The following is a 27,022-nucleotide window of genomic DNA, read 5'->3' on the forward strand; positions in this document are numbered from 1 at the left end:
CCCCTGGAACTCCCATGAGGTCTTACTTCTTTACTTTGGGGTACTTCATTTCAGCAATGGCATTGGTGGCTTCCGTCTGCTTCTCCTTCAAGTGCTGGGGCCACATGTTGTCCACCCAGTCCACCAGGTCAATCTGAAAGCCACACGACCATCAGCACTCTCTGCCTCCTGCAGCCCCGGCCAGAAACAGACACCCGCTTTCGCCCTGTGGAGTCTCCAGCTGCCCTTCACCTCCTGGTCCCCCCTTCCTCCAGCGGGCAGTGACCCCAGAACCCCGTACCCTCCTCCCAGGGCCAGCCGGGGGCCAGGAGCTGGGGTTGGGGTGACCAAGTGCCTACCACGGTTGGCCGCTTGACCAGGTGCTCCAGCTTGGTGTGGCTGAACTCCAGGCTGATGACGTTGTACAGCTTGTCCCGCTGCTCCTCCGGCGTCTCATAGTAACGCACAAACTGGGACATGCTCATCTCTGTGCCCTTCTGGGTGTTCACATCCATCACATCCACCAGGCGCCGGCTCCCTGCGGGGAGAACCCACTTGCTGGAGGCAGCTGCCTTCTGAGAGAGCCCCTCACCTTACTGGGGAGCCCGTCTCAAGCCTGCTCCTTCCTGCTCCGGGGTCCCCCGTATTCCTCACCCCATTCCATGCTTGTGCAACAACCTGCTTTGCCCCACCCCACTCCTCAATCAAGCCCAGTCCACCATCCATGCCGGCAGTGCCGTGGCTCAGCACTTGGCTGCCAATTACAAGTTCAGCAGCTTGAACCCACTAGCACTCCATGGGAGAGACGACCTGCTCAGCAGCTCCCATAAAGATTCAAGGAAATCCAAACCCACTGGCCTCGAGCCCACCATGACTCATGGCGACCCTGTAGGACAGTAGAACTGCCCCCATAGGGTTTTCAAAACTATAAACCTTTATGGGAGCAGACAGCTTCATCTTTCTTCTGCAGAGTGGCCAGCGGGTTTGAGCCAATGACCTTGGGTTAACAGTTGACTGCCTTAATCATCGTGCCATAAAGTCTAAAACAACCCCTATGGAGTAGGTCTTCTTTGTCACAAGGGGGCCATTAAAGGGGTCTCTCAAGAGCTTCCCAAAGGGTCTTCAGACTGCCCCGCTGTCCATCCTCCACACAGAGTAGTCTAAAACACGGACACTCTTCTCTCTGTATAAGACCTTCCATGGCTCCCCATTACCTACCGAAGAAGCCCTTACCACGGCAGTCCAGGCTTTGCTGTTTATTCACAGGCCTAGAACACTTCTTCACTCTGTGACTCGTTAGCTGCTTAGCAGAAACCCTTCCTGGAGGTTACCTGGTCTCTATGATGATTCATTCTTGGTGGCTGAGCACCTGACAGCCAGTCTCCTTTTCATGATCTCATCTCTGCCGAGGCAGACCCTCAATTATTCCCGCTGGATGGACGAGACTCAGAGAACTTAGGAGCTCCCCAGATGCCCAGTTTCCTGTGCCACAAGTTGGATCGGATTTTCTCTTAGACCACAGCCCAGCTACTCATTCATCCTGCACCACTGATGGTCACATGCTAAAGTCAGAAAATGGTCCCTAGCTCAGGTTGGTGGCCCTGTGCCCCAGGGATTCTGGGCAGAGTCCAAACCCACTGCCATCAAGTTGAATTGAACTCACAGCAACCCGATAAGACTGGAGAATCTCCATCAATCTCTACGTGAGAAGACAGCATCATCTTTCTCCCCAAGAGCACCCAGTGGGCTTGAAGAGCTGACCTACTCCACACCCCCGCCCCCAACCCAGGACGCCTTCCTCAGCAGAAAATAGCAACGTGGTCCCATCAACAGTGTGCATCCACCAGGGGGCAGTCCTTGACTTTGCTAGAAATTCTGGCCCTGCTCGCAGGGGCTGGCAGCCGCGCTCAGGTCACAGGTGGGCTCAAGTAAGCTTTTCCCCAGCAGTCCACCTGGGCAATAACATGCTGCCTGGTGATAGTAGGGGAAGGTGTGAAGACGGGGGTCCCAACCCACTCCTCTGAATCTCGGCCCCTCCAGTCTCTGCTTAAGGTCTGGTGGCAGCATTCTCCCCACCCCAACACCCCCCGGACTGCCCTAGTTTAGGACCTGAAGGATTTCCCACAGCCACTAAGTCAATCTCGACTCACAGCGACCCCTTGTGTTCCACAGTAGAACTGTCCCGGAGGGTTTCCCAGGCTGTGACCTGGGAAACATTCTGGGTGAAGACTATTGACTATGCCCTGGACAGAGCAAATCTCTTGGAAGTCCAACCAGCATGCCCCTGAGAAGAGAGAATGACATCTCTCACGTACTTTGGACTTGATCTCAGGAAGAGCCGGTCCTCGGAGAAGGACATGAAATTTGGTTACGCAGAGGGTCAGCAAAAAAAGGGAAGACCCTCAAGGAGATGGAGTGTCAGTCACAGTGGCTACAACAATGGACTCAAGACATAAGGAGAGTTGTGACCAGGCAGCATGTCATTACTGCAAGTCAAAACAGACCTAGGGCACCTAACAATGAGTTTTGTGGGATCAGACTGTCAAATCTTTCTCCTGCAGATTAGCCGCTGAAGTAGTAGAAGTGCCCTTGGCTTTGGAGTCAGTCATCTGGGGAGGGACAGCTCAGAGGCTACTAGAAAAAATTTGCCTCCACAAACCCTCTGCTCCCAATTCACAGGGACTGTCTAGGGCCAGGCAACTGCCCCACGGGGTTGCTGAGGCTTTCTGGAAATGGAGACGGTCACAGACTTCTGCCACAGAGTGGCGGGTGGGTTCAAACCACTGACTTTTTGGTTGCCAGCCAATGCTTATCCACTGCGTCACCAGGAACCCTTCCCCACCACCACCATATCAAAAACCAAACCCGCAGTCATTTAGTCAATTCTGACTTAACATAAAACAAAACAAACCCTCAGCCTCACTGTCATTGAATTGATTCTGATTCTTAGCAACTCTATGTAGGGTTTTTGAGACTGGAAATCTTTATGAGACCAGACCGCCTCATCTTGCTCCCTTAAAGCAGCTGGTGGGTTTGAACTGCAGACCTTCAAGTTAGCAGTCCAATGCCTAACCAACACTGGTACGGTTCCACTTTTATTGCTAAGATGAATCTGACATAAGCCAGGGTCTTTTCCATCCTCTCCTATGCATGAAAAACATGCATATGGGGAGAAAAACATGCATATGGATAATGAACTACGGAGACAGAAGAAAAGTGGAATTGTTTGAATTGAGTTGGTAAAGTACGTTGAATATACCACGAGCTTTCACAAGAACGAAAGGATCAATCTGAGGAAAATAAAACCAGAATGCTCCTTAAAAGTAAGGGTGGTAGCCTGTGCGATCACAAGGTGTTGAAGGGATCAGGTATCAGACATCATCAGAACAAAAAATCGTATCATAGTGAATGATGGAGGGAGTGCAGAGTGGAGACCCAAAGCCCATTTGTAGGCCACTGGAGATCCCCTTACAGAAGGGTCTCGGGAAGGAGACGAGCCAGTCAGGGTGCAATGTAGCAACGATGAAACATACAACTTTCCTCTAGTTCCTAAATGCTTCCTCCTCCCCCACTATCATGGTCCCAATTCTACCTTACAAATATGGCTAGACCAGAGGATGTACACTGGTACAGATAGGAACTGGAAATGCAGGGAATCCAGGGCTGATGATTCCTTCAGGACCAAGGTGTGAGTGGCGATACTGGGAGGGTAGAGGGAGAGTGGGTTGGAAAGAGGGAACCAATTACAAGGATTGTCCCTGGGGGACAGACAGCAGAAAAGTGGGTGAAGGGAGATACTGGACAGGGCAAGATATGACAAAATAATTTATAAAGTGTCAAGGGTTCATGAGGGAGGGGAGAGCAGGAAGGGAGGGGAAAAATGAGGAGCTAATGCCAGGGGCTTAGGTGGAGAGCAAATGTTTTGAGAATGATGAGGGTAATTAATGTACAAATGTGCTTTACACAATTGATGTATGTATGGATTGTGATAAGAGTTGTATGAGCCCCTAATAAAATGATTTTTTTAAAAAAAAAGGAAGGGTGGTGAGACCTCATGTTGCTGACCATGGACATTTCATCGGGACAGACCAATCATGAGGGAAATGGAATGACACAATAGACACAATGAATGAACTTCAACTCACCAAAGATCAGGAAAATGGCAAGGGACCAAACCACTTTCAGTTCTGTCCAAGTCAGAACTGACCAACGGCATTTGACAAAAAGGAACTGAGGCACCAAGGTACCCAGCACCAGTGCTGACCAGGGCAAGAGCAATATGACCTGAGGTTCTATACCTCCTGAGATAACAGGGGCCCTGGTGTTGCAGACGATTAGACATTAAGCTGCTAACAGCAAGGACATCGTTTCAAACCCAACAGCTGCTCCTTGGGAGAAAGAGGAGGCTGTTTTCTCCCATAGATTTTGATGAAGCAATTCTGCCCTGTCTCGGAGGGTTGCTGTGCATCTGAACTGACTCAGTGGTGTTGGGTTTGGACTCTGTCCAGGGTCCCTGGGGGCCATCCACCTGAGCTGAGTGAGGACCATTTTTCAACCTTAGCATATGACCAAGATCTGCAGCCTCGGAAACCCTATAGGGGATTTCTACTCTGTCCTATAGGGTGGCTGAGTTGGAATGGACTCAACAGCAGTGGTTTTTTTGACGGAGAAGTAGAGTACCTTCTATAAAGCAGTCTTGCCAAAAATAATAATAAAAGTGTGTTGTTTTAGGGTCTCCTCGAGTAGACTTCGACGCCTCGTGAGCCCGTGTGTTACCAAGCAGAACTGCCTCCGTAAGATTTTCTTAGCCGTAATCTTTGCAAAAGGAGACCTCCAGGCCTTTCTTGGGCCTCACAGCTGGCGGATTGGAACTACCCATCACTCATTCCATCAGCAGCTGATCATTTAACTCTTGTGCCGCCATGGGCCAGGTGCCCTGAATATGATCATGCAGGTTGATTCAACTACCAGTTTGTAGGAAACACAGGGGACCAGAGAGACACATGAAATGATTCCCAAAGCATTCGATTGACAACATTCAAACAGAAAACTCTGCAGGTCAGACAACTTGAATTCTTTGGGTTGGAGGGAGCTAGAGAGAAGACACCCAGAGAGTTAAAGAAGCTTCAAAGGACATAGCAACCAATCACAATGTAGGTGGCCCATGTTCTGTTGTGTGCCATAGTCAAAAAATCAAGTAACATTTAAGATAGATAAACCCCTAATAAAATGTTAAAAAAAAAAAGATATGAAACAAGAAATCTGAACAAGGAAAATGTGATGGCATTATAAAATCTTTTTTAATTAGGTGCAATCGTGGTTTAGTAATTATGTCTTCAAAAATCCCATTCTCGTTTGAACTACCTACCAAACAAGTTGTGGATGAAATAATATGGGGTCTGGTTGTGCTTTCCATTTTGCAAAAGGAGTGGAGTGGAGGGGTGTGGGTGAGACAGGAATGGCGTTGGACTGATGGGTGCTGGGGCTGGGTAATGGCTGTGTGAAGTTCATGATGGCTTTTATCACTTCAGTCTTAGTATCAACATCCCTGGGGGGTTCCAAGGCCAGCCACAAGAGGGGAGGCTCAAGTCCACCCAGAGGGGCCTTGGGAGAAAGGCCTGGCAAATCTACTTTGGGAAACGCAATGGAGCCCAGTTCTACTCAGACTCCATGGAGACCGAGTGTGCTGGTTCCCATTTAAAATCCCCACCAATCAAAAGGCATGGTTGTGAATCTGTCACCAGTCATGATCTGGCTTCCGAAAGTCCACCTAACTGTTCTAGTGCTGGAGGGTCTTCATTTGTAAAAGGAGCCTGTCTGTGGGGAGTGAATGCTAGGAAGGGAGGGAGATTCTAAACTCAAAACCCGGCAGCCTGCCTGGTATAAGTTCCGTCAGCTGCATCACCACTCACCCCTCAGCCCCAGGCTCTTCTGAAATCAAGTGAGCAAGTGTCCCAATCTGCCAGGTAAAGGGCCACTTCTTCCCACCTCCCCACTGTCCTTCGGGCTCAGGCACCACAACCACACCTGGAGACAAAGGGCTCCTTCATTCTTGCCTGAACCCCTGGGAATGGAGCAAACAACTCACTTGGCTGCTAACTGAAAGGCTGGCGATCTGAATCCGTCCTAAGAAAGGCCTGGAGATTGACTTCCCCCAAAAAACAAACCAACACCCAGCCTTTGAAAGGCCTCTGGAGCAGGCTCAGTTGTCAGACATGACATGCATGAGTCAGAAGCCACTGAGAGTAGCTGGTTACACTGATGGAAGATGTGAGGTGCAACGAATGATCTCTGTCCCACTCGGCAGTGGTCCGGGGTGTATCGGGGCTCTAGACTGAGGGCTAGTCCCAGCACCTCCAAATATGGGTCCCCAGTTCAAGTCCCTGACTCCGCTCAAGGCCTCTGTCACCTGATCTCTCTACATTTTTTTTCCCTTTGCCTTGGAATGTCTTCCTCAAAGAGAAATTCTGATGGCTGCCAAATCCATAAGCAAACAGGAGCTGCTGGGCCCGAAGCAGAGGCACACCTGGAATGCTGGGACTTCCCTCTGAACGCCCGGGCTGGGTCACACCAGGTCCTCTCGCAGGGCCCACCTGCAAGTCTGCAGGCGAGTACCTGTGTGCTGGGATCACTTCCTACACCGGGAGTCGGAGGGGTTACTGGGAATGCCCGGGCCTGCCAGCCCTTCTGGTCGCTGGAGATGAAAAGCTGGCGCTCCATCTTTTCAAATTCCTGACCAACGAGCCACCCTCAGCAAGAGCCATCTGGGCACCAGTGCCAGACTTGGCTCAGAGCTCAGCATGGGGAGGAGGCCAATGACCCGATGGGACTGAGAGCACCAAGAATGGAACACGGCCCTCTTAGCTTTGCTATGGACAAGCTGCCCTCGGGGGTCTTCAAAGGGTTCTGAGAGCTGGCCCCTTCCAGCCCCTGAAGTCAATGGCTGGCAGGAGCAAGTCTTGAGGGCCTGAGCAGCCAACTGCTGGAGCTCGGCCCGCCCTCCCCTCCCCAGCCTTCACCCTGGGAATTGGTTCTCTGAGGTAAGGATCTGCACATGAAACAAAACCCCACTGCCATCAAGTCCAGTCGGGTTCTGAGAAACCCTACGGGACAGACAAGAACTGCTTCCAAGGATTTCCGAGGTTGTCAAGCAGACAGCCTCATCTTTCTCCCAAAGAGCAGCTTGGTGGTTCTGAACTGCCAACCTCGAGGTTAGCAGCCAAAGATGTAACCGCCGATGCCACCAGATCTGCATACACACCCAACAAGTTCCAGCGGCCAAAGTTCATCTCGGTTTCGTGGCCTTGGCTCCGAAAGCTCCATTAGCAGCCTCCAAAGCCAAGTGCTTGGATCCAGGAGAAAGCTGGTGAAGGTCACCTTGAAGGCTGGGCAGACACAGGAAATCCAGGCACTGACCCCACCCTTGCCCCCAGCCTCTGAGCTTCTGGAAGTGCACAGCCCAGTCCCCAGTCCCAGTCCCCGTCTGGGAACCTTCAGAAATTCCTGAACCTATTATTATTCTTCTCTTGGGAGTCTCAGTTCCTCCATCTCACAGAGAAACAAAAGCCTGGGGTCTCCAGTTTGAATCCCACTCTTGATTTCTTATCAGTGAAGCCTTGGGTGTGTTGTGAATTGGAGATAATACACTTGACCCCTTGGTTTAAAGCATTTGTAAATCTCCAGGCAGGAGACCCTGACTCGCTTCACAGCTAATGCACCTAATATACAGCCCCAACCTCTGTCAAGTGAGGCTTACATGTTGCTAGGGTGCTGAAGGGTTTCAGTGCAGTGTGGACTCATATGTGCTAGGAAGAAAAACCTGGAGACCTACTTCCAAAAGTCAATCAATGAACACACCTATTTGCCTACAAATAACTCTTCAGTAACCTCGCTTTTGAGCGTTGGCCAAGTCATTTTTAGCTGCGGGTTGGGCAGCTATTAAACTCCGACAGTGGTCATGAGGATTTCCTTTTGGATTAAATAATGAACAACACAGCATTCGTCCCTGGTTCATGGGGGTCTTGGGGTGGTGCAAGCAGGTTGTACTCGGCTGCTAATGGAAAGGTTGGCAGTTCCAACCCAGAAACGAGTACTGCAGAAGAAAAGCCTGGCGATCAGATCTATGAAAAGATTACAGGGGGAAAAACAGCCTCTAGAATTCAGTTCTACTCTAACACATTGGGTTGTTAGGAGTCAGAAGCAACCCAATGTCCAAAGGGCTCTCCCCCACCCCCCACTCATCATAACCAACCCTCATCCCACTGCCACCGAGCCAATCCCAACTCATAGTGATCCTACAGGGCAGAGTACTACGGCCCCTCAGAGGTTCCCAGGCTAAAGCAGACAGCTGCATCATTCTCCCGAAGAGAGCTAGTGAGTTTGAACAGCAGACCTGAGACCACACCGTACCACCAGTGCTCCTTGGCTCATAATAAGAGCTCACCATCTGGCAGAAGATGAGGTTACCCATTCATATGATTATCAGGAAGATCTACACTCCTGCCCCCATTGAGTAACTTACGTTCAGCAAACAATGGGCAGTAGGTAAGTCTAGTTGGCCTGCTAACCACACAGTCAGCAGTTTGAAACCACCACTTGCTCTACTAGAGAGAGATGAGGCTGGACACTCTGGGTCACACTGGGCTTGATGACAGTGAGAGTTTTGTTGTTTGAGGGCACTACTGGAATTAAGACTTTGATTTTGGAGACGGTGGGTTTTCAGAGACTTTCGTTTGATCAGAGATGGACCAAATCAGAATCCAGTCCTCTTAAAGGGAAAGCACTCGAGAGAAGGAACTCTTGGATGCTCCCTCATGAAACCCTCTTATCGGGACCCTTGATCCGGGCACTCAGGGTATCATTCTTCCGTCCTTCTCCCTTCTCTATCCTGCCAGTTGGGTGTCTCCCCACTTGCCTGCCACCAAGTACATCTCTCCACCCAAAATTCAGGGAGGCCACTATCATAATCACACAAACACACACATGCCTATGTTTCCTCTGGGGTTCTGTTATAAGGTCCATCTTCTCTCCTCCCCAAGATTCAGACCCACTTCTACGTTCCGTTCTCTGATGTGCCTCTATGTCTACTTCTCTCCATCTGCAAAATGGTCAGGCAGGAGTAGAAGGGCCCTAAGAACTCTTTCAGGGTTTAAACCTGCCATCTTCAGGGTTTAAACCTGCCGTCTTCAACAAGTTTCCATAAAGGCAGAGGTTCCTCAAAAAGTGAGGGAAAAATGTGATTGCAAAAAATCAAAATGATTGCAAGCAGGAACACAGACTGACACTTGCACACCAATCATCAATTGCAGCAGCATTCACAATAACCACAAGGAGGAAATGACGTCAATGCTTGTCAAGAAATGCATTGAGAAGCACAAAGCATGAATAGACATGAAGGCCTGCAACTTGGAATCCTAACCCTAACCCATCACCTGGAGTTGATGTAAACTCACAGCAACCTTACAAGACAGAAGAGAATGGCTCCTCCTGAAGAGTTTCTGAGATTAAACCTTTTTACGGGAGCAGAAAGCTTCATCTTTCTCCCAAGGAGCAGCTGGCAGGGCCGAACCATCAACCTAGCAGTTTAGAGCCTTCCCACAAAGCCACCAGGGCTCACATTAGGTTGAGTGAAATAAGTCATTCACACACACACACACACACACACACACACACACACACAAAACATATGACCCTATTTATATGAAAGATCTAGAAAAAGTAGATGTATACAGGCCAGAGTCTATTAGTGGCTACCAAGAGACCGAAGGAGGTCTGGTGGCCCAGTGGCTAAGGGTTGAGACTACTAGCCCAAAGATTAAGGGGTTGAATTCATCAGCAGCTCCGCCAGAGAAAGACAAGTTTGTCTGCTTCCATATGACAGCCCAGGAAACCCTATATGGCCTTTCGATGTTGTCCTATAGAGGGGCATGGAATCAGAATGAGACTGAAAATGGGCTTAGTTTAGGTTTGGGTTTATGAGCGTGGGGAGGCAGGGGAGGGGGAATCCCATTGCTTAAGGGATGCTACGTTTCTGTTTGAAGAACGGAAAGCGTGAGAAATGAGTAGGGGTGATGGTTACACACTTAGTAATTTATGTCACTCAACTGTCCATGTAAAAAGTGTTGAAATGGCAAATGTTTTGTGTGTGTGCGTGCGTGTGTGCGCGCGTGCTTTAACACCCACCCACAAAGATGTTCCAGAATAAAGACAAAATCGACATGACAATGAATATCATTTGTCATCCTTGATTGCATGCTAGACTGGAAACAAGGACACAACAAAATAAACCTGCTCTGAAAGGACGTTTCGGGGACATTTCAAAGCTACAGCTGGACTGTCAGCGGCTTGTTAGGCTGTAACGGATGTTAAACTTCCTGAGGATGACCACTGTGTAGAGATTAAGTAGGAGAATGTCCTTGTCGTTAGGGGAGTTCTGCTGAAGCCTCGAGGGCTCGGTTTTCCTGCGGGTCTCCATATTATCACTCTGCCTGCTAGCGGCTCTCAAAGGGCTCAGCAAACATGCTGTGTCGGTGCGATGGAGAGGTAAGCGAAACCGCAAGTGTTAGCAGTTGGAGAGTCTAAGTAAAGGCCATCTGTTCACTGTATTCTTCTTGCAATTTTTCTGAAGGTTGGAAACTTTTCAAAATAAGAGATCGAGAAAAACCTTTCCTTCTGTTCCTTAGAGGGTCTTGACTGTGTCAAAAGAAATCATGGAAACAAAAGAATTTTCCAAACTGGACTGTGAATGGAGGTGTCAGCCAGTACAAGAGGCCAAGAAAAAGAAATGAAACAGGAGAAAGACTGGCAAGGGAAAAATAGACCTGATAATGCTAGCAAATAACAATCTAATTTTAACAGATACCCTTTATAAAATAAAATAAACTGCCTAGGCATGAAGTCTAAATATCTATACAAATCTTCTACCAAAAAATAAATAAATACAAATAAATGAGGGGTGTGCCATGTGCATTGATGAGAAAAGTCAATATTATTAAGATGCCCATTTTCTTAATTAATTAATTGACTCATAGAATTCTAATCGGAGTCATCGCAGAGTTTTGTCTGTTTTTTAAATACAAACGAACTGATCGAACATTCATATGGAAATGCAAAGGCAATCTTGAAAACGAGCACAGCTAAAGGGCTATTTCAGATAGCGAGTGCTCCTATAAAGACAGTCAGACTTTGGCTTCAGGACCAACTGACCACTGGACCATCCAGAAATGGGGCCCCACAAAGTTCCAGTCGTCCAATACATGACAAAGACAACACTGCAGGACCTTGAAGAGAGGATTTCAAAAAGATAAATGTTGCTGAGTTAACTCAATACCCATATGAGATGAGGAGGGAAAAGTTTTGACTGGTTCCTCATACAAAACACAAAACTCAATTCCATAAAAGTTACCAATCTAGCAACAAAAGTACAAATGTGCTGGACACAATGGATGGATGGATGGAGGATGGTGATGAGTTTCATGAGCCCCGAATAAAAGGATTAAGAAAAACAACTTACCAATCTAAATGTGAATTTTAAATTATAAGACTTACTCTGGGAAACAAACAACAAAAACAACAAAAAAGACATGCAAACGTCTTCGTTAGCTTGGGAGTGGGTAAATTTCTTGAGCAAGGCACAAAAAGAACTAGTAGACTGAAAACTGCAAACTGGTCTATTTGAAAACTTAGGAACTTCTGTTTACACAGAGGCCTCTAAGAGCATGAAAAGGCAACCCCCAAAGTGGGTGAGCGTTTCTGGAGTTTGTATATTCAACAGAGGGTCACATTCGCCACATAGACAGAACCCTTACAGTTAATCAGACACAATAACTTTAAACAAAAAATATCCCCTGATGTCTTCTTAAAACCAAACAGTAGTTTAGCTTAACTAATAAAGAATGTCGCTGGTACCAAGGGCTCAAGCAGAAAGAAAGTATTTTGAAAATGATGATGGCAACAGTTGTGCAAATGTGCTTGATACAATGGATGGATGGATGGATGGATGGATGGATGGATGGATGGATGGATTGTGATGAGACTTATATGAGCCCCCAATAAATGATTTAAAAAACAAAAAAAGAAGAATGTCTGCCTTGAGTATAATGCTCTTTTCGGAACAATTTATATGGAATCAAACTAACAAGAGCAACTAGAAAAATTAGGAAGTTTAGGGGACCAGGAGTTAATGGTAATAAAGGAGGAACAACTCAAAAAGGGGCGGGGAGAGGGGAGCTGATAGCATTGATGACTGTATAACCCCACCTGACGGGGCTAAACAACAGAACTGTGTGAATGGATATACTGGGATGTGTAAGATATGTCCATAAAGACAGTGTATACAAGAAAATGAGGGTGACAATGGTTTGACAACTTGAAGAACGGAATTCATGTCAAGGAAATAAAACGTAAACAACGTAGGAAGAGATAAGTCCTTTAACATAAATGGACAGACAGACAAGCCCTTTAACCTAATGGAAAAGGACTAGATCAGACATTTCACACAACAGGATATCCCAATAGGTGATAAATACTCTGATGGGGCATTTAATTTCATTCACCATCAGAGAAATGCAACTTCAAGCCACAATGAGAGATCACTATCCTCCAGCAGCAGAGGAGCCTGACTAAAAGGAAAAGATGGAAAATACCCCGTATGGGCGAAGATGTGTTGCTGTGTGCTGTTGAGTTGATTTTCACTGGACCCTGTGTGACTAGGCGGCTCACAGAAAGGTCGGTTGTTCTAAGCAGCCAATGGTTCAGGGGGAGAAATATCTGCTTCCTTAAAGATTAAAGCCTAGCACACCCATGGGGCAGTTTGACACTGGCCTATAGAGTCGCTATGAGGAGCAGAGCAACCACAACATTCACCTGCTTCTGGTAGGATTAGGAAGAATGACCCTGTGGATAATTATTTGACAGTATTTACTTTAAAGAAATGAAGGAGCCCCGGCAGTGTAGTGGTTATGAGCTGGGCTGCGATGCCCGTGATTGGCAGTTCAAAACCACCTGTTTCCAGGGAGAAAGACTGGGCTTTCTACCCCCATAAACAGTTACAGTCTCCGGTAACCCAGAGGGGGTTCGCTGTGAGTCAGCAATGACTTGTTGGCAATGAGCACTAAAAGCCATGGTGCCGAAAATGCATTCCTAAGCATAAGCCCAGCAGACAGGAACCCACATGTCCACCAAAAGCCCTGTTCTAAAATGCACATGCTAGATACCCGGGCTGAAACTGGCCAGACCCCAAATGGCCATCCTTTGAAGAGTGGAGAAATTGTGAGATGCTCACAGTTGACACTATAATGAGGAGTGGTCTGCAGCTACATACGATATTTCTTTTCTGTTTTTAGAATATTCTCTCTCTTTTTTTAAGCTCATTTTATTGGGGGCTAGTACAACTCTGACCACAATCCATATATCCATCCATTGTGTCAAGCACATTTGTACATTTGTTACCCTCATCATTCTCAAAGCATTTGCCTCCTACTTGAGCCCTTGGTATCAGCTCCTCATTTTTTCCCCTTCCCTCCTCAGCTACATACAATATTACCGATGGATCACATACATATCAAAAAACTCCACTTATATAAAGGATGAAAACAGGCAATTCTCACTCAGCGTGAATGGTGGAGGGAAGTGACTGGGCAGGAAGCTGAAGGGGTCAGTGGGGTGCTGACCACCCTGGTGGGCTCAGGTCGTCGGTATGGGGACTAGAGAAGTACAGCCAGCCTCTGTGCACCTAGTTTGACGAGTCGACCTCCTATGACAGGGGACAACTGTCACACAGTTTCCCAGCCTGCAGTCTTTCTGAGAGCAGATCTCCAAGTCTCTCTTCTGCAGAGCCACTGGGTGGATGTGAAACACTGACCTTGTGACTCACTGTCTAGCACATTACCCAGTGCTGCACCAAACCAAAGAACCAAACGTATTACCATGGAGTTGATGCTGACTCACAAAACTGCCCCTGTGAGTTTCCAAGACTGTACCTATGTATAGGAGTAGAAAGCCCTGTCTTTCTCCCACAGAGCAGCTGGTGGTCACAGAACTACTGACGTCGTGGTTTGCAGCCCAATGCCTAACCCCCTGGGCTCTGCTGCTCCACCAGGGCTCCTTATGTGTAAGTTACACGTCTATAAAATGTTTTCTGCAATGTACATTGCTATAAACCAAACCCAGTGTAGAACTGCCGCTGTGGGTCGGTAAGACCATAAATCCTTATGGGAGTAGGTAGCCGTATCTTTCTTCCTCAGAGAGGCTGGTGGGTTTGAACTGCTGACCTTTTGATTAGCACCCCAAAGTGCACCTTGGCTCCTTGTGCACTGTTAAAGAGAAACAAACAATACAGGCTAGAATCGAGGGGCCTGCCTTCCCAGGCAGCAGATGAACAGAGCGGACAATGGTAAGCCCAATGTTAGGACAAATCTGGGCACGCAAGTTGGGGCAGAGCCAGCTGGTGACACACATGCACACACACAGTACACAGTGTCCTGCTTCTAAGGTCCAATGATACCTGGGAGAGGCTGAATCACAGCCCTGGACGGGAGAGTAGGTCCAGTTTCTCCAACATAGCCTTCCTTTGAAAGCAGGACCCCTTCTTCACATGAGGGATGCTTACGTGGCTCGGAAATCCTGCAGAATCGTCCCTGTCAGACTCTCAGCCCCTGTGGCTCGGCTGAAGCTGACCCCAGGCACCTGCTCCAGGGTTAGGGGGTGCTGTGCCAAGCCAATCAGAGTCAAACCAGAGACTTAGCACTGCTGGGACAGGTACAGTCAGAAGGCTCTTTGGAATCCAAGAATGAGAGGCTTGGTCTCACGTACTTCAGATGTGACCAGGAAGGGCCAGGCCCGGGAGAAGGACATCGTGATTTGTAAACTAGCAGTGGTTTTCAACCTGTGGGTCGCAGCCCCTTTGTGGGTCTAATGACCCTTTCACAGGGGTTGCCCGATTCATAACAGTAGCAAAATTACAGTGATGAAGCAGCAATGAAAATAATTTTATGGTGGGGGGGGGTCACCACCCCATGAGGAACTGTATGAAAGGGTCGAAACATTACGAAGGTTGAGAACCGTTGAACTAGAGAATCAGCAAAACAAGAAAACAAAACAGAGAAGGCCGTCCACTCAATGGAGGGACACAGTGGCTGCAACAATGGGCACAAACAACGATTTTGAGGGGGCGCGGGACCAGGCAACGTCTCCTTCTGGTGTACTGGGGGTGGCAAAGAGTCGGAGCCAATTGGATGGCACCAAACGAAGCTGGGAGGACGGAAGCCAGGAGCAGGCGGGGCTCCCCACCCTGCGGGACCCCATGGTGGGGAGTGGCTTGCCTGGGATCAAAGCAGGAGGAAGCCAGCAGGAAGGAGAAAATAGTGGACTTCTCGGGGGTCACCCAGGAGCACCCAGATCTGGATGTGCCTAGCCTCCCAAGGGAACCCGTGAGTTTCTTGTTTCCTGAAGTCCATGTTTTCCTTAAGCCAGCTGGAGTTAGGGTCTTGTGTGACAAACATGCCCTAATTCCCATAATTAGGTAAGGAACTTTGTGTTAATGGTGCAGGGGGGCCCCAGAGTAGCCCTTAGTGTAAAGGAGTGTTTTTGTTTGATGTGGTGGTGGACATAGGCCAGTGCACCTATACCCAGCCAATGCCCTGGACGCACTGTCTGATTGATGCAGCCAGGCTCAACACCCCTTTTCTGGCTGGCTCCTCTTCCGCCATCCCCATGCACTCCCTGCCTGCCCCTTGGGGATTTCCTACATGAGCTTAGCAGGTGGCATCACACCAGCCACTTCAGACTCCCAGAGGGCACACAGAGGTCAAGGGGAGCAACAACAGTGACATCGCTCCAAGAACAAGGGCACACAGAGGTCAAGGGGAGCAACAGCAGTGACATCGCTCCAAGAACGTGGTCCAAACCCTGACATGTACGTGGGCAGACTGTAGGCTGGGGGGATAGACCGCGGCGTAGGCTTGCAACCGCCATCAACTCAAACCCTATGCTCAGGGACATGAGCTTGTTGCTGTTTGTTGTGAGATGCCACCCAGTCGGTTCTGACCCATGGTGACCTTGTGTACTGCAGAACAAAACACTGCGGGGACCTGCACCATCCTCACGATTGGGCTTATGTTGAACCCACTGTGGAAGCCACAGTATCAAACCTTCTTGTCGGTGGTATGAAATATTGATTTTTAATGACAAATTAATGAAATGTTGTCTTGAAGCATGGTATAACATGGTTAACAGTCTTCACGCTGGGTACTCGTAGGTGGGCATATCTGCGTGTGGATGGACCCTCCTGGAGACAGAGAGAGGAGCGGTGTCTTGGTTCCTAAGACCATCGGAAACATGTGTTTTCATGTTTTCCGATGGTCTTAAGCGACCCCTGTGAAAGGGTCATTCGAGCTCCAAAGGGGTCGAGACCCACAGGTTGAGAACCACTGCCTTAGCACAATCAGTCATGCAGGGCCAGAGGGTCAGAGGACTAAAGCTCAGAAGATAGGAAGGGCGCATGTAAGAGAGCACAAGGAAACAGGAAGCAGAGGGAAGGCATGGGAAGCATGCTAGTACGCCAGGGGACTGAATCAATGTCACGAAACAAAAAGTGTTATGAATTGAGAAACGGAAAACCAATTTGACCTGGAAACATATAGAAAACTCAGACTTTAGCATTAAAAACATTTTAAAAAATCTATTTCTTGCGTTAAAAAACAAAAACAAAACCCAAACTCACTGAAGGCTACAAGAGGACAACAGAGTAGAACTGCCCCTTAGGGTTTCTAAGACATTTAAATCTTTGCAAAACTAAACAACCTCTTCTTTCTCCTCTAGAGTCACTGGTGGGTGCAAACCAATGACCCTGTGGTGAGCAGCTCAATTCTTAGCCCACTGAGAACCCACCAGGGTTCTTAGCATCTTTTAGGTACGTCTCCCCAATTAACTCCAGCTCTTCCTATTGCAGCAAATTGGTTCTTCGTGCTGACTGTTTAGTAACACACTTTTTTTTTTTTAATCAACACGCTTTTGAGTCAATTATTAGTCGCTATCATGTGAAGTGAGGCCTGGTTGCGTAGTATCTTATACGTTAGGCTGCTAACTGCAAGGCTGGCAGTTCAAACCCACAGCCACCCTATGGGAGAAAGATGAGGCCGTCTGCGCTCAAAGAGTTAAAGAACCTCTCCACACTCCCTGCCATCGAGTTGTTTCTGATTCATAGGGACCCTACAGAACAGCGGGGCACAGAACTGCCCCTGAAAAAACAGATTAAAAAAAAAAAAAACTGCCCCTCTGAGTTTCTGAGACTCTAATTCTTTATAGGAATAGAAATTCTTGTCTTTCTCCCTCAAAGTGAAGGGTGGTTTTGAACATCTGACCTTGCAGTTAGCGGCCTAACGTGTAAGCCACTGTACCACCAAAGTCCATTTCCAGATGATAGGAACAAGTGATTGACCCCAGAGTGTGTTACTAGATACTCAGAAGGAAGGGACAATTGGCTACACAGGAAGAACCAGAGTTACAGCCTCAGAAACACACAGGGGCAGGTCGGCTTTGTCCTACAGGGTCGCTATGAGTCAGAGTGGACACAATGGAAGTGAGTTTGGGGTTGACCATCTGAAGGCAGTTCCCTCCTCCCACCTCGCACCCCCGTCAGCTCTCTCCTCCTCCACCCTGTGTATCATCCGGAGTTGGTATTGATGAAACATAAATCCTATCTCTCCACTTCACATCTGCCAGCAGTACCACTTACTGCCAAGTTCATGCCAACTGGTAGCGACCCCACATGTGCCAGAAAAGAACCAGCTGTGCCCTCTCCAAAGTCACTTCCTGGCGGTTCCTCACTTGCTTGAATCCTCCCGGGGGATTCCAACTGCCGCCCTGTGGTTGAGTAGCTGAGCGCTTAGCCTTTGGCACCCCCCCAAAAAAACATTGATGAGGAGACAATTCCGATTCACAGCCGCCCTATATGACAGTGTAAAACTGGCCCCGTAGTTTCCAAGGCTGTCACCTCGACAGAGGAGCCCTGGTGGTGCTGTGGTTAAGCACTTGGCTGCAAAAGGAAAAGCTTGAGGTTGTACACACCAGCCGCTCCATGGGAGAAAAACGTGGCTGTCGGCCACGGCCTCAGAAACCATGTGGGGCAGGTCGGCTCTGTCTGTTCTCTGTGGACCCTATGAATCATTAGACTTGGTGGTAATGGGTTCAGGTTTTGTACTCTTGACGGACACAGGCGATGATATCTTTCTCCCAGGGGTTCAAACTTCAGACCTTTTGGGTTGGCAGTCAGATGCTTTCACCTCTGTGCCACCAGGGCTCCTTCCACCCCCCAAAAAACAACCCCATTGCTGCCTAGTCAATTGCAACTCATTGTTATGGATTCAAACCACGAACCTCTTGGTTAGCAGCCCGGGGCTTACCTGCTGCACCAGGAGGGCTCCGCCCTCCCCCTCACTAGCTTGACAATCAACTAGCAAAATGAAATGTAAAAGAACAAGTGTTGGCAAGAATGTGCAGGAATTGGGACTTGCACGCATTGCTGGTGGAAAAGACAAAGGGCACGTTGCTTGGGAGAGCAGCTTGTCAGTTTCTCCAAGGGTCAGAGGAGAGTTGCCATACCAACCAAAAGCCAAGTCCACTGCCATCCAGTCGATTCCAATTCATAGCAACCCTCTTGGATAGAAATGCCCCAAAGGGTTCCCGAGAGACTGTAAATCTTTCTCCCACCAAGCAGCTGGTGGGTTTGAATCACTCCAGGGCTACACTGCGGGTCCGCTAGAGCTCATTTGCGTTACTATGAGTCCCAGCAATTCCGCTCCTCGAATCTACCCCCATAAGGGGAATGACAGACAATGCACGTCCACAAAATCCCATGGATGTTCCTAGTAGGATTATTCACAACCAAAATGTCCATCCCAGGCCTGACCAGGGGATAAAGAGAATGTGGCATCAAAACACTGGTTTCCTGACTCATGCGACAACAACATGGGTGAACTCGGGGAGCAAGAAACTCAACTCGCTGCCATCGAATCGCTTCCAACTCGCAGTGGCCCAATAAGGCAAAGTAGAAATGCTCCTGTGGGTCTCCAAGGCTGTAAACCTTTATGGGAGTAGAAAGCCTCCTCTTTCTCCCACAGGACAGCTGGTGGGCTCCAATTGCTGACCTGTGGTTAGGCCTCTAAGGGGTCACCCCCTACACTACCCAAACTCACTGCCATCAAGTCGATGTCAGGCTAGAATTGCCCCCTGTGAGTTTCTGACACTGTCATTCGTTACCGGAGTAGAAAGCCCTGTCTGTCTCCCAAAGGAGCCTCAGTGGTTCCCAACTACTGACCTTTCCGATCTCAGCCCAACACTCAACCACTATGCCGCCAGGGCTCCCTGATAAAGCGGAGGGTCAGCAAAAGAAGATGCTGCTGCACAAGATGGATTGGCAGGGACTGCAACAATGGGCCCAGCCCTAACCACCACTGAGAGGCTGGTGTGGGTCCATGGGGGACCTGTGGGACACGAGACCACTAAGAGTTGAAACGGACCCAATGGCACCTATCAACAACAGAGGATGCACAAATTGTGAATCTACTAAGAACCCCCTGGCAGGTACCCTGCAGCTGTCTTAAAATGGTCGCTTTTCCAGTCTGTGAATTTTATCTCCAGAAAGAAAATTGTTCTTAAATCTCTCCGCTTCAAATAAAATGTAACATCGCTGCCGTGCTCCATTCCTTGCTGAAAACACCCCAGCAGCTTCCCTGGTACTCGAGGTCAAACCCAAGTTCCCCATAGTGGCTACAAGCCCCTACAAGACCTGGCCCAGCTCCCACCTCCTGGCTCCTCTTTTCCCCTCGCCTGCCCCACCCCTGCCTTTGCTCAACCCTCTGCCTGGAATGTTCTTTCCCCAAGCCAGCCGCTCAGCACGGCTTCTCACTCGTCAAAGGCCCTCCTTACCAGCCATTCCACCGAAACACAGCCCCATAAGTACAATCCCATTACCCGGCTTGAGTTCTTTTGAGCCTTTACACTGTCTGAAAATAAGAATATATGTATTGGAAGCCCGTCGACTTCTTCACTACTCATTGCTCCCAACCCTCGGGCGAGAACCTTGTCTGTCATGTTCACAGCTCTGAACATGCCTCCTCCACTTAGAACAGATCCACTCAACAACTTCTGCTGAGATCCAAAGTGCCACCTGCTACCCAATCCAGAGCCCAAGGCACTGGTCTCCCACCAACCACTGCTCTCTCAGTAATCATATGCCAAGCTGTGTAGCGAGTCCCCAGGGCTCAAACAGTCAACTTTCAATTCCATCCATGGGCACCTTGGAAGAAAGGCCTGGCGATCTAATTTCAAAACCAAAAACCCAAGCGCACTTCCATCCAGCCGATTATGACTCACAGCGACCCTATACAGGCTTTCAGAGGCTGGCAATCTTTACATTCTCCCAAGGAACAGCTGGTAGATTTGAACCGCTAACCATGCAGTTATGAGCCTTATGCTTAGACCACAGCGCTACGGAAAGCCCTATGAAGCAAACAAAGCTCTGCTGCAAGGCAAGAGTCAGAATGGACTTGCCATCAGTTGTGGGATTCTGCCCGCACCCCGTTTTTTGGTTGTTGTTGTTTTTTGTTTTTTGCCTCCAGAGCTATCAGTGGCAGCTCCACCCCAGGCTACCAGAAACACTGGGAACCAGAAGAGGAATAAGCCTCCTCTCAAGAAACAGTCTGTTGGGGTCACAAGCACCCAATGTTTACCCAGCAACTGGCAAACAAACGCCCAGGAGAGCTGAAGCTTGCTGTGCTGACACCCAAGCTGAAGGCCAGGGTCCAAACTGGCCCTCATAAAGCTGCGGGCCGGCCAACATCCCCACCAAGGCTTGGTGACACTGCACTGGAACCTGGTTAGCTGGAACGGTTGCAACTAACACCTGCTGCCTCCACTCCTCCTCCCAGGAGGCTCTCTTTTCAGCTGCAGTCAAAAGTCTTAACCCGACAGGTGGTAAAGGCGTCTTCCCCTTCCTCCCTCCTCCTCTTCCTTCCCTCCCACCCGAGCTTCCAGAGCTCAGTGCAGCCACCGGGCCAGACACCCACTCACCCACAAGGAGCTTGACGTCTCGGACTGTGAAGTCGGGGTCTGGCATCCTGCGGAGGAGGGAGAGGCGGCCAGTGAGAAGACGGGCATCGTGGAACCGAACCCCTACCCTGAGGCATGGAGCTGTGTGTGAATTTCCCAGAGGTTCCCAAGGAGTCAGCCAACCTCCACAATAACGTGAGGATCAAGGATGTCTGTGAAGTGTGTATCACTCACTCACTGCCATTGAGTTGGCGCCGACTCATAGCGACCCTATAGAACAGGGTAGAACCTCCCCCACAAGTTTACAGGAGTAGAGAGGCCCACCTTCCACCCACCCCGTGTAGCAGCTAGTGGTTTCAAACTGCTGACCTTGCGGGTCACAGCCAAATGAGTAAACAGTAGTCACCAGGGCTCCAGCGAAGGGTGCCACAGCGTGTGTGAGAGTGGCCAAAACACAGCAGAGACACAAAGTGCGACAGGCTTCTGAGAAAATGATGCCGATGGGCTTACTGAGTGCAGGGCATTGAGAAGCACAGGGAAATGAGAGGTATGCCTATATTGGAGGAGGCCTCAGGAAAGGCTGCCCAAGAGGAAAAGCAACCCCTCCCTCTTCTGCAGATGAGGTTGGGGATGTCCTTCCGTCCCCCTACTTCTCCAGGGAAGACCAAAAATGTGAGCCCCAGGGGAGGGCAGACACCTGCTCTCTGTTAAGGCAGATGGTCTGTGGATGGTCTTCTCCGTGCCCCACCACCACCACTACCCCAAGACTCCCCATAGGCACTGTCAAGAGGGTGGGGGGATACAAAGGCACACACCATGGCAATGCCAGGCCTTTGTCAACATTGACTAGAATGGTTGTGAAGACCTCTGGGTGGGGAAAATGATTAAGAGCTGCTAAGGAAAGACTGTCGCTATGAGAAGGAACTCGCTCGATGGCGATGAGAAACCTCAGGACTGAAGGTTCCAGTCCACCCCGACACGTCTCAGAAAGGCCTGGTGATCTACTTCCAAATAAAACAAAACAAACAAGCAAACACTGAAGATCCCAGGGAACACAGTGCTACACGAGGGGCCACCATGAGGGGCCATGGACCTGAAGGAAATAGGTCATAACGGAAGCTTCACTCGTCCTTAGTTGACGGGAACGCAGGAAGTTCCTCCCTCACACTAGGGTGGCAGACCATTCACGCTGGACAGATGGTTGGACAGAGGCAGGCTGGATGATACCTTCAGCCTCCCTCTGGTTCCCCTGCTCGAGGGTGGAAACCTGTTCTTCCAGCCCACCACCTGCCCTCTCCCCAACCTGGGGCTCTGACTATCTCAACGTGGGAGAAAGTAAACAAAAGGCAGAAGAACCAGGAGCCATGGTCAGAGATTATAGGAAATATACCTCTGCCCACAGAAAGGAATTGAAGTATCAAGTGCAGAGCAAGAGCCACAGTAGAGAGTACCTATGTGCCCTGCCCCAAGACTTAAAGGTTGGCCAATCTCCTTGTGCCTTAGGTCCAGCCTCAGTTTCCCAGTGTTGTTCCAAGATCTCTATTTCTTGGAGATGGATGGTGGAGGGGATGGGAACAACACTACTTAAGTGCCCTAAGTTCTGTCTGCCCAAATCATCAGGAAATGACCCGTCCATGGTACATTTCCACCCTCTTCCCCTTTGTGGGAACCAAACAAACAAACCAACCACACCACATCAATTGCCACAGAATCAGAGGCTTGACAGCAACCCCTGTGTTCCACATAAGCCAAAGCAAGCAGATGCTGACCCTAAAGGCTAGAGATGGGAAAAGGCTATCAACTGTGCCAGGGAGGGAAGTCAAGGGAAGAAGCTATTTGTTTCATCAACTTACTTAATTCCCAGGTCGTCCTTTTCTCGGAATATCAGGGGCACCCTGAGAGCTTCTTTCTGCACGTACTCATAGTTGAAATCTGTTAGGGGGTTTGGATGAAAACAAGCTGGTTAAGTCAGGAAGGAGGGACGCCACCACAGTTGGCTGATGAGGGGGCAAAGAATGATGGCCAAGGGACAGGGAACATGCTTGATGCAGGGACCAACTCAATGGCAAAGGCTCCCCTGGGACAATAAAAGGGAAATAGGCAAGGCAAAGCCCCAGCAAAGCCATGCCAACTCGCAGCTCCTCTGCCCACTCAATCATTCCTTGCATGCCCCACGGGTCAGAACTTGTCAATGAGCAGCCCAAGATTTGGGTTGGGAGACTCATGAGAGAGCCCCACAAAGGAAGAGCTATAGTTATTGAGGGGCAGAGAACTCACTTCAAGCTAAGCTCAGAGGGTGGTGGTGTAAGGATCGTTGAATCATTTCAAGCCAGAGTCACCCAGAGTACAACGGAACAGAACAAAACACTGCCCCATCCTGCGCCGTCCTCTCAACTGTTGCATCCCTTGAGCCCATCATTGCAGACACTATTGTCAATCCCAACTCCTCAAGGGCCTTCCTCTTTTGTGCTGACCCTCAACCAAAGCATGATAGTCTTTCTCCAGAGACCGGTTCTCCCGAGGACGTGTCCAAAGAACATGACACAAAGCCTCACCAAGTGTGATTGCATGGAGCATGCTGGCTATACTTCTTGCAAGACAGATCTGGGCGTTTTTCTGGCAGCCCCTGGTATATTCAATATTCTTCACCAACACCACCATTCAAAGGCATCCATTCTTCTTCGGTCTTCCTTGTGTGTGGTCCAGGTTCCCCAGGCAACACCAGGTGACAGGAGCTTTCATGGGTTGGACCACTCGCACCTGAGTCCTCAAAGTGACATCTTGCTTTTTGAAGACTTCTTTAACGGAAGTTAAATCAGAAAGTGGAGGGGTTGCAAAATGGAAGGTCGCCGCATGGGAAGAGCTGAAGCCCTAGTGGGGAGTCTGGGAAAGGGGGGGCACCCATTGTAGCTGAGTATCAGTGAAGATCTTATTGTAATATCCTGGGTAGTGAAGGGGAGGGGACAAGAGCTGGTTTCCCTGGAAACTGTGTATTTGGTGCCAAAATCACAGGGAACTGGGCCCGGCGCTGCCGTCTGTAATAGGGGAAGTCTGTTGCAGGCATCACATTCTTTGCTTCAACGAGAGGGGCACAAGAAGGATGTTCCTCTGCCGGTGACGGCTCATAAACACAGTGTGCACAGTAAGGTCTAGTAGAGACCCCCAAACTTCCAGCAAACGAAGAAAACCTCAGACGAATTTATTTCCCTGCCCGGTTCCAAAACTGGCCCATAATCCTGGTTCTGGCACTGAGGGAGGTGGAGATAAAAGCCACGTGTAACCAAGTAAAGGGAGGACACAAGTGCTCCCTGGCCAGACAGAGGGTGATGGAAGAAGCCACAGGCAACTGCAGCAGGGATCCCGGAGAAACAGTTCAGCAGGGCGGGAGGAGGAGGCCAGGGCAACTGGGGCCTAAAGAGATGAGGGAACAAAACCCCCAGTCAGGGAAAGCCCTGACCTCCCCTCCACAGCTCAGAATCCCAGGGGCGCTCAGTGAATGGGGATTCCTAAGGATTTAAAGGAAGAGCAGTTTAAGAAGCTTCTATCTGGAATCCAGGCTAAGGGATTCTTTTTCTTGGCTCCTCCCTCGGGTTTGGGGGCCAGATCTGAATTCACTAGCAAAACCCTCTGGTCCTCTCCTTTTAAAGGGGCCTGGACAGCCGATCTGAGGAGACTATACATTAGAACTTCCTTTCTGCAATATTCCACACACAACCACCACCGCCCACCCCACCCATGTCTGCACACCCAGAGCCCAGCTCCTGAGGTCGGGGGCCACTCCCTTAGAGGCTGAGGTAAAAAGGCCCAGAGACCCTGGATAAGAACCCCTCCCAAATGGCCAGGAAGAGTTTGCATATTGTTTTCCCACAGGATCTGCCAAACAATTCAGTGAAAGGGAGAGGGGGTGGAATTAAGGCTCTAAAGGAAATTTAAATGGGGCCAGGACTAGCCTGCTAACCTAGGCAGAGCCTGTAGCCTGGAAGAAACCTCTTCCCTCCCCCTACAACTTCCCTCGACACCACCCCCCCCTCCCAGCCCAGCGCCCCAGGAGGTCATGGGCACAAAAGAGAAACTTCAAAAATGCAAAGCCGGATGGTGGCTTCTGGGGGCTAGCCCCACAGCTCCGCAGTCCTAGCCAGTCAACCAGAACCCGGAGGAGGGAGGCCTTTCCCTGAGCAGCAGCTCCTGGAGAGATGGGAGTGTTTCAGGGGAATTAAATAAAATGTAAGGTAACTCGGATATCTGAGGGGGAAAAAGACCCGCAAAGCCTATAAGGGGCGTTTAAAGATGCGTGGGCAGGCAAGGCTAGGTCCAAGTTAAGAACCCACAGGCCAAGCTGTGTTCCCAGGGCAGGGTGACTCTGGATGCAGACTGGGGTGGGCCTGCACTCTGGAGGCCTGGGACCCAAACCAGAGAGATACCCCAAAGTCCAGAGGGGCTCCCCACTGCCAGGAGAAACTCAGGCCCTGAGGGCCTCAAGCTGGGGTGACATCCAGAAACTCCAAAGACTCCCCTGCTGGACTAGAAAGCTAGCGCAGGGGCAGTGGGGTGGCACAAAAGGAAAAGACCCTTTACAAATTGGCTCTGCAAATCTTCATTTGGAAGAAGTCACCCCATGACTCCTAGTCCCCAGCTTCAGCAAAGGCTGCAGGGTCTGAGGCATAAGTGGGGGCCTCATCCCAATAACTGAAGCTCCACCAACCCCAGTTCTAATCTGGCTGACCCAACCAGAGCACTTGAGCATTGCAGGTCCCCACGCCTAGGTGGGGGCGTGTCCCAGGAATATCGGGGTCCCTAGCCCTCAGGGCCCGCAATGGTACTGGGCTCTAGAGGCTTCAGGCCTAGGGTGGCCTCACCCCCCGATGCCCTGTGGGCGCCCCGAGTCCCCCTACAACCAAGCTGCACCTCAGGATGCTGAGGATGTTCTAGGAGCCGGGAGCACAGCGGGCTCCGGCGGAGGAAAGACGCGGAGTTCTCCCCTTCCTCTGTCGTTCCGTCGGTCTGGCAATCCCCAAGTCCCTCCATCCCGGAGCCCCCAGTTCTACCCACCCTAGGGCTGGTGGGGCGAGCGCCGGGCCTAGGCCCACGCCTGGCCACGTTCCCTCCTCCTTCGCCACCACCCCTCACCCCACCCCCCCAGTGCTCGGCCTCGTTTCGTCACCGGATCCCCTGGAATGGGGGACGCGGGCGCGAAATACGAACCCAACCACCGGCAGCTCCGTCCCCACGTGCGCGCAGCCCGCAGGCGGAGGGTGGCGCGGAGGGGGCGCCTCACCTTTGCCCTCCATGGCGTGCACGAAGTCCCCCTGGTACAGTTGGCTGCGCAGCTTCTCCTCCAGGCTGAAGCCGCGGACGCTGACGATCTCCTCCACGTCCGACAAGTCCTCGTTCTCGTCGTATCTCTGGCGATCGATCGGGCGCTGCGGGGACCCAAACCAGAGAGCCCGGAACGTTATGGGGAGGGGGAGCAGAGGGGGTCGCCGCTCTTCCCTGGGTCCGGCGCGAACAGGTGTACCCCACCCTCGAGCTCGAACAACTTTGCTGCCATGCCAAAGATGCTGAAAATCGGGATAAGAAGTAGGACCTGCACTCCCAGCTCCGGCTGCGCCCTACACTGAGCATCCGCTGCTTCGACTGTGGAGGCCATCGGAGGGACATCTGGGGACCCTCCCTTGTCCCCCACCCCAGAGGTGTATGGAGCCGTGCCCACTAGCCCTCCGCGCGGTGATATAACCCGGGCAGGGGGCTCCGGCGCGGGCTGGCCGGGCGGACGTAGGCCCTAAAGACGCCGCGGCAGCGCCCAGCTCCGCAGTCACCGAGCCCCGGCGCCGGCGGCGGCGGCAGAGCCGGGAAGCCGGATCCCAGGCCGGCAGCATTTCTGAGTCTGGAGCTGCCGGAGAAGCAGCAAAGCGGCGGTGGAAAGACTGAGTCCCCCTCTGCCCCCGCTGCCCGCCCGCCAGTGCAAGATGAGGAGGTGAAGGGGGGTCGTGGGGCT

General features: G+C 50.4%; 1 protein-coding gene across 1 annotated transcript in view; it reads right to left on the reverse strand.

The window, feature by feature from the left end:
- The window catches only part of KDM2B (lysine demethylase 2B), a 75,412-nt gene that overhangs the window by 46,424 nt on the left and 1,966 nt on the right, over positions 1 to 27,022 (reverse strand). The window contains exons 2-7 of the mRNA XM_045296717.1: positions 26,742 to 26,917; positions 26,303 to 26,447; positions 22,881 to 22,959; positions 21,049 to 21,095; positions 339 to 517; positions 27 to 133 (exon numbers count right to left, since the gene is read on the reverse strand). Of these exons, the coding sequence (XP_045152652.1) occupies positions 27 to 133; positions 339 to 517; positions 21,049 to 21,095; positions 22,881 to 22,959; positions 26,303 to 26,447; positions 26,742 to 26,917 (733 nt within the window). The remainder of the gene's footprint in view (positions 1 to 26; positions 134 to 338; positions 518 to 21,048; positions 21,096 to 22,880; positions 22,960 to 26,302; positions 26,448 to 26,741; positions 26,918 to 27,022) is intronic.

Source organism: Echinops telfairi, unplaced genomic scaffold (genome assembly GCF_000313985.2).
Source record: "Echinops telfairi isolate 266 unplaced genomic scaffold, ASM31398v2 ScPeMD7_7412;HRSCAF=8450, whole genome shotgun sequence".
NCBI lineage: Eukaryota > Metazoa > Chordata > Mammalia > Afrosoricida > Tenrecidae > Echinops > Echinops telfairi.